Source organism: Rhinichthys klamathensis, unplaced genomic scaffold (assembly GCF_029890125.1).
Source record: "Rhinichthys klamathensis goyatoka isolate OS25496 unplaced genomic scaffold, OSU_Roscu_1.1 h1tg000104l_1, whole genome shotgun sequence".
NCBI classification, from domain to species: Eukaryota; Metazoa; Chordata; class Actinopteri; order Cypriniformes; family Leuciscidae; genus Rhinichthys; species Rhinichthys klamathensis.
The window spans coordinates 2197600-2210571 of record NW_026606643.1 but is presented as its reverse complement, the minus strand read 5'-3'; the positions used below and the strand labels follow the sequence as shown (position 1 = coordinate 2210571).

Genomic DNA, 12972 nt, shown 5'->3' with positions numbered 1-12972 from the left:
CGTGTAAAATAAATTTTTAAACGTACACTCTGGTTCAAACTTGGCTACTGTATGCTTTATTTATGTTGAAGGGCTTGGGACATGGCTTTTAATGGTGACATGACTTTTATTTTTGAAACAAAAAATGTATTGGCTTTAATATATAAAGAATGATCGATTATCGGTAACGGGCAAAATGTTCATATTGATGCACCCCTAATTTCCTGACAATGTCCTGGATGGCTGAAAACCTTGCTTCATTCTTCTCTTCTAACAGAAAGAGAGGTTTGTCAAGCTCTTGGATCAGCTGCACAATTCCCTGCGCATTGACCTCTCAATGTATCGAGTGAGTTTTGTTCATTTTTCATTTACAACCTATTTTTAGCTCATAAGATGGTGATTCTCAGTGTTTTTCTCTTCTCTTTCTCAGAACAATTTCCCTGCGAGCAGTAAGGAACGTTTACAGGACCTCAAATCTACAGTGGACCTCCTGACCAGCATCACCTTCTTCAGAATGAAGGTGAAGAATATTAGAACCAGTTTTTGATTCTCAAGCCTATTTTCCATATTTTTTTCAGTTATATGTACTCTACCATATTCCTGTGGACAGGTACAGGAACTGCAAAGTCCCCCGAGAGCCAGTCAGGTTGTACGAGACTGTGTCAAAGCCTGCCTCAACTCCACGTACGACTACATCTTCAACAACTGTCAAGAGCTGTACAGTCGCCAATATCCTCAAATTGGAGACACGGTTAGACAGTCACTCCTCTACCATATAGCATTTATGCATACTCTCAAGATTTAAAGCTGAAGTGTGCTATTTCTCTGCCACTAGCATCACCAAACCATGTTGAAAAATACGTTAACAGATCGCCCAGACTCACACCATTGCTTTAGGTCTGATCAGGATGTTCAAACAAACCATTTTAAAACGGCCACAACATATGCACATTATACACTTTTCAGGGTAAATCAAACCTTGTAGTCACTACAAACGAAAATGGAATGGAATAAAGTATTTTAGTATTATTTATATACTAATATAGTATTTATTAATTTGTTGAATCAGCTCTTATATTTTGTTGTTCTTTTGTCTTTTTTTCTTTCTTGTCATTTATATATATTTTTTTTGTTTTATATACAAGTGATTTTGTTTTTGTAATGTTAGCACTCAACTTATTTTGTTTCCAAGGCAACATTTTTCATTTTCTTTTAAGTTTTTAAGTATATATAATGTATATTATGTATATATATGTGTGTGTGAGTTTTATTTTATTTCAGCTTTATTTTCATTAATGAAAACCTTTTTTTGTAGTTTTAGTGAAAAATAACACCACTGTTTTTAACATAAAAAAAAATCACTTTTAATGTAATACAATTAAATCTTTTAAAATTTTAATTGACTTTTTTATTTACTACATTTTAAATGTATTAAACATTTCCATTTTTAAAAATGTAAAATACGAATTAAAATGTATTTACAATCAGTGTTTCGACAGAAGGTTTGGGTGTAGTTTTTTTGTTGTGTTCATAAAATGACATGGTGATTTGAATTTATATAATAATTATTGTTATTATTAACAATTATAATTAATTATATATTTTACCATGCAAATGATTCTTTTATTTATTTATTTTTATTTTTTGCCAGCATAAGGAGGAGTGCACTGCAGAAGATCAGGGCCCGAGCATCAAGAACTTAGACTTCTGGCCCAAACTCATCACCCTCATTGTGTCCATCACTGAGGAGGACCGTAACTCTTACACCCCTGTCCTAAACCAGTGAGTGTTCACACTAACCTGACCTGAATGTATACACACCTCATCTTACTCTATTGTCCTGCCATCATGTGACTATCCGTTCCTGTTTCTCCACAGGTTTCCTCAGGAACTGAACGTTGGGAAGTTGAGTGCAGAGGTCATGTGGAATCAGTTCTCTCAGGATATGAAATACGCCATGGAAGGTCAGTAACAGTTCTGTCCAATGATTTGGTATATCAGAGATACCAACTTCTTTCAACTTTTTTTTTTTAGCCACCAAATGTTGTTCACATTCAAATATTCTTGCTCCATAGAACATGAGAAACACCGACTATGTAAGAGCGCAGACTACATGAACCTGCACTTCAAGGTCAAATGGCTGTATAACGAATATGTGAAGGATTTACCAGCCTTCAAGGGAGTTGTGCCCGAATACCCCACGTGAGTGTGCTCTTCGTCATCTTAACTACCAAACACATTCAGAAGCAAAAGCGTTTTTGATATTTGTTAACATCAGGGGCCTGTTAGTAAATCTGGCTCTGTCTTTTGTTTTCCAGGTGGTTCCAGCAGTTTGTGCTGCAGTGGCTGGATGAGAACGAGGATGTGTCCATGGAGTTCATGCATGGAGCCCTGGAGAGAGATAAAAAAGATGGAGTAAGATGTTTTTCAGTGCAATTTCCCTCTAATAGCCTGTTATCTTTCACAAATTATCACAGAAGTGTTTCTTGGGCTTTATGGTGCTCTTGCGCCCACAATCCGGTCGTTTTGCCTTTCAAAACCGTTGAAGAGTTCAAAAGTTTTACCACATGCAAGTTTTTTCAGAGTAATTTTAGATCTTCTGTACAAAAATGAGTTTCTTCCTGCTTGGATCAGCTCACACTTGTGTCTGTATAATGAGGGATACATCTTTCAAATTGTCCAGTAATCGTTCTTTGCCCTTGACATTTAGCAATTGGCGAGTGTTCAATTTGGACACAAAACTGAATGGAAATGGCATTTAAATCATGTGCTTCTCTCCAGTTCCAGCAGACGTCTGAGCATGCTCTCTTCTCCTGTTCGGTGGTGGACGTCTTCACCCAGCTCAACCAGAGCTTTGAGATCATCAAGAAACTGGAGTGTCCCGACCCCAAAGTCATGGCCCTCTACAGCCGGCGTTTCGCCAAGGTGAACCCGCGTCCCTCCTAATCTGATTACAAATAGATTCATGTCAGAACAAACGTCGACTGTCAGAGCATCATCTCGTTTCTAGAATTATCTGCGATTTCTGAGAGAATGGCCCATTTTTAGCCAAAGGGCATCTTGGTGCGGAGCAGATGAAGAATATCAATGGAGCAAAAACATTTGTCTGAAAGAATGAGATGCTGTTGTAATCAAATGAAACTTAATGCAGGCCTTTCCATTAAAGGGATAGTTCGGCCAAAAATTATATTTAAACCATGCATTACTCACCCTCAAGCCGTTCGAGATGCATATGTCAATCTTGTTTCAGACGAACACATTTTCAGTTATTTTAGAAAATGTCTTAGACCCTTCAGTGGATATAATGTGAAGCAATGGGGTCCACATCCTTCAAGTCCCAAAATGTGCATATATCCTTCACAGAAGTCATCCATCCGGCTCCAGGGGGATAAACGAAGGCCTTATGAGGGTAATCCGTGCGGTTTTGTCGTAAAAATATACATATTTAAAACTTTATAAATGAAAATATCTGACTTCCGGCAACGATCGACGCGCGTTCACGGGTTATGTTTTGCTCTGCTCTCTGCATAGCTCTCTGGCTGCGCGGGCGCGTTCGTTCTACGTCACGACGCTACGTCCTACCTCGTACGCCGACTTCCATCACCCGTGGACGCGCGTCGATCGTTGCCGGAAGTCAGATATTTTTATTTATAAAGTTTTAAATATGTATATTTTTACGACAAAACCGCACGGATTACCCTCATAAGGCCTTCGTTTATCCCCCTGGAGCCGGATGGATTACTTCTGTGAAGGATATATGCACATTTTGGGACTTGAAGGAGGTGGACCCCATTGCTTCACATTATATCCACTGAAGGGTCTAAGACATTTTCTAAAATAACTGAAAATGTGTTCGTCTGAAACAAGATTGACATATGCATCTCGAACGGCTTGAGGGTGAGTAATGCATCGTTTAAATATCATTTTTGGCCGAACTATCCCTTTAAGCTTCAGTCAGTCCCCAGACCAAGTCTCTGATAGAAATGCATAGTCGCCTCAAGAATGTTTATGGGACATGTGGAGGGTTTATTGGGCTTATGTCCAGCAGTTTTATGGTAGCAGGCACAGAGCGCCGAGTGCTGAGATGGCCCCAGAGAGCTTCTACTAGATATCCTGAAATGCTTTTTCATTTGTTTGGTTGGTAATGCTATTACCAAGAAATTACGACTTTTGAAAAACGTTAAGCTCGGTTCTTATTCCTTTGTCTTCACAGACCATTGACAAAGTCCTCCTGCAGTACAGTGCCATTTTGAAGAAGAGCTTCCCGTCCTATTGTGATAAGGAGAAGATTGTAAGTTGCTCTCTTGGTAGTTGACATTGACATTTCTGTTAGTTTGCTGTCTTTTCTAATACATCTCTCTCTCTACTATTTCATGTGTTAAGTATTCATAATTTGGATTATCCATTGTCACATGGTCACTAAATTATAAACCATTTTTGATTGATTTAATAAATATTGATTTAAATAAATGTATATATCTTAATATATAATAAATATGTAAATAAATACATACAACTTATGCTTGTGTGTGTATATATATGTAACTAATATAATATAAATATATGGAATCAAATATATAATATTACATTATATGTGATTTTAATACTTATGCATATTTTAGGTTAAATAATTTTTTTTATATTATTTATTTATGTATCTTATAAATGTGAAATCTAAAATATGCACAAGTATTAAAATTACTAATATAATGCAACTAATAGAATATAAATATATGGAATAAAATATATAAAATATAATATTATATTAGTTACATTATATTGATAGTTAAAATTTTAGGTTAAAAAAAAAGGTATTTATTAATTTTCCACATAATAAAATATTTAGTCTGCCTCTGTTTGCTTGCATTTCAAGCATATTTTGAGTACAGGCTAAAGTACATGTTTTTTTCTTCTAATAAATCTGTCTGTGTCTCTCTGTTTGTCCTCAGCCGTGCGTCTTGATGAATAATGTCCAGCAGTTGCGTGTCCAGCTTGAGAAGATGTTTGAATCTATGGGTGCCAAACAGGTAGGAGAGCAGCACAGAAAGGTGACCTTTCCTAAGCACAGGAGCATTTGTCCTCTCCTCATTTGTCTGGGACATCAGAGGACATCAGGGGCCTGTATTCTCTCTGCATATTAAGAGAAATCTTTCCCATGTGTATCCGGATGGGTTTGATGGAGTAACGTTTCGCTTGCAGGTTCCTTTAGAAATGATATAAATATCAAAGTGTTTCACAGCTGTTCATTTTTCTCTTTGGTAATATCATTATAGTTAGCTCGTATTGCATTCATTTCAGTTCTGGCTGATGTTAAAGCAGCTTTTGTGTCTTTCCTCATCAGATTGCCTCGGAGGAAGCCAGGGTATGACTAGACCGCTCTAGAATTAGTAGAGTAGTGCTAGTTTTAGCTGTAGTGAATGTGTCAATCTGACGGTTTCTCATAGTGAACATGATAGCAGACTTCAGAAATGAATAGCATAAAGCGTGTTATTAACATATTTTTTTTAAAATAAAGTTGGATTCAATAGTGGACCCTGGGGATGAGGTGGAGGAGGAGGAGGTGGGTACACAGAAATGTTGTATCCCAAAATACACACATCTGTATGTGTGTTCCTAAAGGAATTTCACTTTTTTCGTCTGTCATTAATCAGGTTATTGAGGAAAATGTGGAAGATGGCAAGGTGGATACAAGTAGGCTAGATTGTGCCAGACATTAATAAATAATTTCAGTCCTGGCCACTTTTCCATACTCCATTTTAGTGAAAACATTTACATAGAATTAATATTAGAAAAGATTTGTAGTTTTGAATGTAGAGTAGTTGCTTGCGTTGTATATGGAGTGCGTGCTTGATTTGAACCCTGATTGGATCAGATGGCTTAGAATTCGTTTGGTTGTATTCATTTGGGGTGGATGAGAGATTGAGGTTAGCGTGTGTGTGTGTGTGTGGTCCTGGTAAATCCTATTTTATGGGGACCAAAGGTCCACAAACAGATAGTAATACCAGTAATTTTTTACCTTGTGTGGCTTTTTTTTTTCTCTTTTTCTGGTCCCCATTAGTAAAATAGCTTATAAATCATACAGAATGTTGTTTTTTGAAAATGTAAAAGTGCAGAATGTTTTCTTTGGTGGAGGGTTAGGGTTAGGGGGCAGAATATAGTACAGTATAAAAATCATTATGTCTATGGAGAGTCCCCATAAATCCCAGAAACCCATGTGTGTGTGTGTGTGTGTTGTGGCATTAGTTTGAGCCTGTCTCAGGCTGATTAGTTAAGGATTAGTGAAGTCTTGCTTGTGTTTCTGTGCATGAGACAGTGACATCGAGCGCTCCACATTGCTGATCTGTTTATTTGCTTTTTGCTTTTTATACGTTTGTTAGATTCGTTGTACGGCAGCATTTAGAAATCCCAGTCAGTTTCAGATTGTTGTGGTTGACTAAGTGTAAATTAGTTTGATGGCTCCCCTTTTCTTTGTAAATTTTTTTTTTTTTTTATAAAAAAAATAATTTACAAAGAAAAGGGGAGCCATCAAACTAATTTACACTTAGTCAACCACAACAATCTGAAACTGACTGGGATTTCTAAATCCTTTTTAGAAATCCTTTTCTTTGTAAATTATTTTTTTATAAAAAAAAAAAAGCAATTTAGTGTCTATCATTTGTTTTGTTTTTTCAAAAACTGAATAATTCTGTATATGCATTTGTTTAAAATCTATACATCCTTAGGATTGGGGTAAGGTAAAAAAAAAAATGGTAAGATGTTTGTGTTCTTGGCAGTTCTTTATTGCTTAATGATTCTGCTCTATTAGAGATGTATTTTATTTACTTAGCAATAGAAAAACAGCGGCCCTTTCTATTTCTTTCTTTCTTTCTTTCTTTCTTTCTTTCTTTCTTTCTTTCTTTCTTTCTTTCTTTCTTTCTTTCTTTCTTTCTTTCTTTCTTTCTTTCTTTCTTTCTTTCTTTCTTTCTCTCATGTGATATCAGAGCTTATAAGGTGGTTCTGAAGGAAGCTTGACCCATTTCCTTATTTTGAAAAAAAGAAAAGAAAAAAAAGTGTATCTCAGAAATCAAATGTATCTCAGGTTTACAGTGACATCTGGTGGCCAGATTTCTCCACAGCTCATTGCTTAGGAAGGTGGCTCATTACGAGAAGCTCGTATTTGTATGGGCGTCACACGTTAGCTTCAGTACTTCAGTTCTGACTGTATGATCTGGCTTCTGTCCCCAGCTGGAAGAGAGTGAGGATGAGGAGGACGAGTTACAGGAGGTTTGTTATTGGATCATGCGTGCTGGATTCATGGTTGTTTCATCCGTTATTGTCCATTTAATCCAGCAATCTCCCAAGCGCCCCGTTCCAGCCCACAGACACGCTGCTGTCCCAGTGCCGGCAGTCGCCGTGTCTGAACTGTGTGTGAACTCCCATCCGAGCCTCAGCCCCTCCCCTCCCCCCGTGAAGCCTTTAACAGTGGCTCACTGTGACCTTCATTTGTGTCTGTCTTGTAGGGGAATTTATTACATTCTCTTCATCCCCTCCACCAACGATCATCTCAAACGCTCAATCTGAATTTACAGACTAAATTTCAAATGAAAACAGGCAAATAAATAATAGCAGGCTTTATATAACAGCTTTTATGTAATGTACACTGGTGTTCAAAAGTTTGGGGTCAGTACGAATATTGTTTTTCGAAACCAATTAACACTTATATTCAGCGAGGATGCATTCAATTGATTAAATTGAATGCATTGACTAAATAATTTGACTTATTTTTCCCGCCTATTTATTCTGTTTTCATATTGAGCCTAATGGAATATCATATATTATATTCACTCTTTTAACCATCACCCTAGTGTTGCTCCCTAAACGGCACAGTAATTGTTTTACTGTATCTCTATATGAGAGGTGGACAATTAAAGACTATTTTTTTTCTTAACCTTGCCCATAGATGGAGATCTCAGAGGACAAGGTGTGTATTGATTCCCTCGAGTCGCTTCTTAGAATGTGATTTTGTCCCTGAATTTGAATATAAATGGTTTTTATTTTTTGTATATTACACATTCAAAAATGAATCTTGATTTGCACTTGGTACTTAATTTTACAACATTTCTTTATATCTATGAAAAGCCTGAGAAAGCTGACAGGAAGCAGAAGGTGAGGCGCAGACTTGCTCATTTAAGCAATCCTTTTAAATAGATCCAGATTTTGTCTCAACCTTCCTATTGGTCCAGAAATCAAGTAAAATAACTTTTAATTTCATTGAAAGAATGAGAGTTAGTGCATTAGCATGACCAAGTGTTGAAGATTTCGGGATTGGTTGATTGTGCTAGAGCAACAGCATTTTGGACTAATAGGACTATCGTATGCAAATTTCCCTGACTTTGATTGCCCATGATATGGGGCGAACATGAGTTCAGCCGTATAGAGCGCTGCAGTGATGACGTATTTTTAGGCCAATCCCAGAAGTTCGCATCACCCTGGTTCCCTCGACAAAAACCCATAGGATTTTTCCATTGGCTTTTGGATCATTGCAGGTAATAAGCTCTGTGGCAAAACAAAAGTTTATGATTCTTACACATTTTGTCCACCATGATGATCTTCACAATTAAACAAACCTTTTATGAATTTTGATGTCTAAATACAATCGCCAGAAGTAAAAACTAAACCTAGGCAATTAACGAATTAAACTACGATCTCATGACTTCAACATCACCATCCCTAAGGTTCCGACAACTAACCCTGAAAGTATGTTACAATAGTTTGCAAGGGTCCAATTATAAACACAATGTGGGTGTTAAAGCGGAATAGTGAGTGAGTAGATGAGTTTACCTGTTCGGCGTGATGTGTAATGCTCCCGACAACCTCTGTCGTCCCATTTAGACACTTGTTTGCAACCGCCTTTTACAAGACAAGTGAAACCTCAAAATCACATATCACTGATCATTACTGATGTATTTTATGTCATAGAATAAAACATAAAAAGCTTATGTTAACCACAGACTTTATTTCAGGCATTTAACCAAAAACCCATTCAAAAATACCCATAGACTTCAGGACAATGGAATCGGAAGTGCTGAACTGCGAACTCATTTCTTGGTTTTGGCCTACAAAAAGACGTTGTCCCCTGAAGCACTGTATTGCATCTGCAGTACATACTACATGCTATAGACATTACATACTAATAGTATTCTAGTATCTAGTTCACCAGAATGATTTAACCCATCTGCCCTCCCTCCTTTTCAATTCAGCTGATTAGTCTAGTTAATTTATGGGGTTATGACATAATTGTTCAAAATGAATGAGAGTTAAACGTGTTCCTTTACTTTGCTCTTTCTGAAGGTGGTGTACAGCAGTAAACAGGTGGGTTACGCAGCCTGTGCTGTCATACGGTACACGTGTGTGTTTGTGTGTGTTTGAGAGCACATATACAATAGAGGACTCCAGTTCTGTCTTTCTTCATTTCCCCTCTCCTCTCACTGGGACTGTGTGAATTTTCACAGGCTATTCTTGCCCCATCACCGTGAACCATGTTATTTTTCACCCCCTCTGAACTGCCATACCATCAGTGAAGCATTGGGGTTATGAGAATGGTGTTTGTGCACCGGGTGAAATGATGTGACCCTGGAGAGTCACTGAACTAATCTGAGCCGTCTGTGTGTGTCTGCAGCTGGATACCGAGGCCAGTGACATCCTGAATGATCTACAGGTCAAGCTGAACAACGTCCTGGACGAGCTGAGCAGCACATTTGGAAACACGTCAGTGTTTATATATCATATACACATGGGTGAATCACATGAAAACAGACATCGTGCAACTCCCAGAAAAATGTTCAGCCTAAAAGGAAAATTCTGTCATTAATTACTCGCCCTCATGTCGTTCCAAACCTGTAAGATTTCCGTTCATCTTTGTAACACAAATGAAGATATTTTCGATGAAATCTGAGTGATTTTTGTCCCTCCATTGACAGCTACACAACTGACAGTTTAGCACTTCAAAAAGTTCATAAAGAGATCGTAAAACTAATCCATATGAATTGAGCGGTTTAGTCCAAATTTTCTGAAGAGACACGATCACTTTATATGATGAACAGATTGAATTTAGGCTTTTATTCACATATAAACATTCAGAACCAATGAGGTTCATTCTCGTGTTACGCAGCACGTTTGAGCTTCTGCAAGAACCAATGAACGAAAGTCTTACAGGTGTGGAAGGATATGAGGGTGAGTAATTTTCATTTTTGAGTGAACTATCCCTTTATATTCAGCATAAATTAAAGGCAGCACACGAAATACCGCCAAAATGTATAAATACTGCATAGTTCAAATATTTCAGAATTGCACTATATTAATTATAATTGGTAGAAAAGTGTGCTTGATGATCTCGTATATCTCATTACTGTAATACAGTATTTTTTTTATTGTGTCACAGGAAAAAAAACGGGTTACACTTTATTTTGTGTCCTTGTTACAGTGTAATTATACAAATAAGTACTGAGTAAATATTAAGAAACAATTATAGATTTAGGAATAGGGTTCAGTTTAGGGTTAGTTGCACGTAACTATACATATTTTAATGTTATTACAATAGTAAGTACATGTAACATGTAACAAGGACACTGTAAAATAGTGTTACCAATGATATAAATACCATGATATAAATACTTAAATACTTACCATGATATAAATACTTAAGAAATGAATAACTATTATTAGAAATAAATGGATATATTTATTTCTCATTATATAATTTTTATATCTTCACTCCTTGTTGAGTAAAGATTTAAAAAGTCCTTAATTGATTTAAATGAAAAAAGACATTCGTTTCACACTTTTGCACTTACTGCAGTCCAGCACGTTTCTTCTTCATGCTAAACTCTGATCTTCCTCTGCAGTTTCCAGAGCCGTATTGATGACTGTATGCGTCAGATGTCCAGTCTGCTGTACCAGATCAAAGGTCCCGTCAACGCCAACACCCGTAACCAGGTGGAGGCCGACTCTGATAACATGCTGCGGCCACTGATGGACTTCCTGGATGCAAAGTGAGTGAAAAACTCCTCACCTGTACAGAAACGAGCATTAGTGTACCTGAAGCCTGCCCTGATCTGTGTGTATTTGTGAGCAGTTTGATGCTGTTTGCCTCGGTGTGTGAGAAAACTGTGCTGAAGAGAGTGCTGAAGGAGCTGTGGAGGATCGTGATGAACAGTCTTGAGAAGACCATCATCCTTCCTCAGGGCAATGACACCTTTGTAAGACCTGCGATAAGAGATTCTCACACTTTTTCCAGACAAAGCTGTCTAAATCAAGTGATTTTTTAGTTTGCCAAAAAATGTTAGATGGACCCTAAATGCTTAATTTTAAGAGCCAGTGGCTCTAAAGCAATTATTTTAGGCTGAAACCTTTTAAATGCTTCCTGTAAGAAATGCATCGTCTTAAAAAGTAAAATATTACCATGCAAAATCCCTGTTTTACATGTAAAGATTTCCCCAAACACAATGCTGTAACACTTTTATCTCTTTCTGGCAGGGAATGATATTTTCAGCGGCTAAAGAACTGGGTCAGCTCTCCAAACTCAAGGTACCGCTCTAGGCTTGTTTAATCCGGACTATGATCTCTTTAAACCAGTGGAGCAAGAGAATATAGATGAAGAGTTTCAATTTAAATTCCATCTACATGTTTCTGTATCCTGGTCAGGGCTCGAAAACAAACAAACTTTTAACAGGAACATAAGAAAAAACAAAAACGAAATCAGGTTTAATCCTTCTGAACAGAAACGCTTATTTAAAATGACTATTAACCGGTTAATGATGTTATCATAGCGTTCTGTTTAATATTTTAATTTGGCAGTCAACCAATCATGAATTCAAATAGTACGGCCTATGCAAATGTTACAGTGTGACATCCAACGTGAGTGAAATACCCGCGCTCAGTTGTCAAGTCATCATAGGTAAGTCGCTGACATTAGCTTTTGGATCTCAGGAGTTTTTCCAAGGAAATGTCACTTACCGTTTAAGCATTACATTTAAGTGAAAATGAATGGCAGGTAATATCCAGCATGGTGTGTGTTTTTAAACCAGTGAAATATGCAGGTTAGTGTAGGACCGCTACTATTCATATACTATTTACAAATAATTAAACACCATGTTGTCAAAGTTAGTATTGCGGCTTCATTTGTGGTCAGACACTTGCATGTGTCATTATATTATTAGTATTTTACCACAATAAATGCATTGCATCACGTTTTCATCAACTTACAAGGTTACCAAGTTGTAACTCTGCGAGTGCTCAGTTTTCTGTCATTTAATGCATTTGACCAAAATCTTGTTAACATTTTTAATATGCTTAAATGCTATGCACTCGCAGTTCATTTTTGTTCTTCTCATTTTTAAATGTATTTGTATTTGTGGTCATTTAAATGACCACATTATGACCTTACATTATGGCAAATCTTCTTGTAATTGCAACTTCATTTCTAGTCATTGCAACTTTATTTCTTGTAATTGTGTTTTTTTCCTTGTAACTGTGACTTTATGGGCCCTTTCTTGCACCCGGTGCAAATGACTATCATTCCTATTTTGCACCCGCGCAAAACGGGCTTTTCCCTCCACAGACGCACGTCGGTAAACTAGGGAATGAACTTGCGCTCCCTGGGCGGGTCGGCGCAAAAAGGAGGCGTGTTTCGGCGCAAACATTCCCTAGTGCTATTTTGCAGTTCCAGGAAACAATTCCGCCACTGACCAGAAAAAACCTAGTCTAAAGTCAGTGGCGCGTTGCACGTTGTTCATAATGCTATTTTAAGTGCGCATGCTTGGCCATAATGTAGCGGGTGCACAACGCGCATACACTTTGATTCTCTCATCAACACAGATGCAGCAGTTTTTATTTTTGCAAATCATACATTATAACAAGGAAAAATATTAACACATGAGGGAAATCATTGTGGTGTCCATGAAGATGTAAAAAAATGTAGGCCTAAATCTAGCTTACACATTTACCCAAATTTTT

The 12972-nt window shown here is 37.2% G+C and overlaps 1 protein-coding gene across 4 annotated transcripts in view; it reads left to right on the top strand.

Moving 5' to 3' along the window:
- The window catches only part of unc13bb (unc-13 homolog Bb (C. elegans)), a 39867-nt gene that overhangs the window by 18047 nt on the left and 8848 nt on the right, over positions 1-12972 (top strand). For 2 of the 4 annotated variants that reach the window (XM_056253290.1, XM_056253289.1), the window contains exons 13-30: positions 257-325; positions 410-499; positions 590-730; positions 1631-1761; positions 1858-1943; positions 2055-2181; positions 2298-2394; positions 2761-2904; positions 4193-4270; positions 4929-5006; positions 7204-7242; positions 7919-7939; positions 8098-8124; positions 9310-9330; positions 9638-9726; positions 10863-11009; positions 11093-11216; positions 11494-11544. In XM_056253290.1, the coding sequence (XP_056109265.1) occupies positions 257-325; positions 410-499; positions 590-730; positions 1631-1761; positions 1858-1943; positions 2055-2181; positions 2298-2394; positions 2761-2904; positions 4193-4270; positions 4929-5006; positions 7204-7242; positions 7919-7939; positions 8098-8124; positions 9310-9330; positions 9638-9726; positions 10863-11009; positions 11093-11216; positions 11494-11544 (1560 nt within the window). The remainder of the gene's footprint in view (positions 1-256; positions 326-409; positions 500-589; positions 731-1630; positions 1762-1857; positions 1944-2054; positions 2182-2297; positions 2395-2760; positions 2905-4192; positions 4271-4928; positions 5007-7203; positions 7243-7918; positions 7940-8097; positions 8125-9309; positions 9331-9637; positions 9727-10862; positions 11010-11092; positions 11217-11493; positions 11545-12972) is intronic. The other 2 variants (XM_056253292.1, XM_056253291.1) reach the window with 1 other exon arrangement.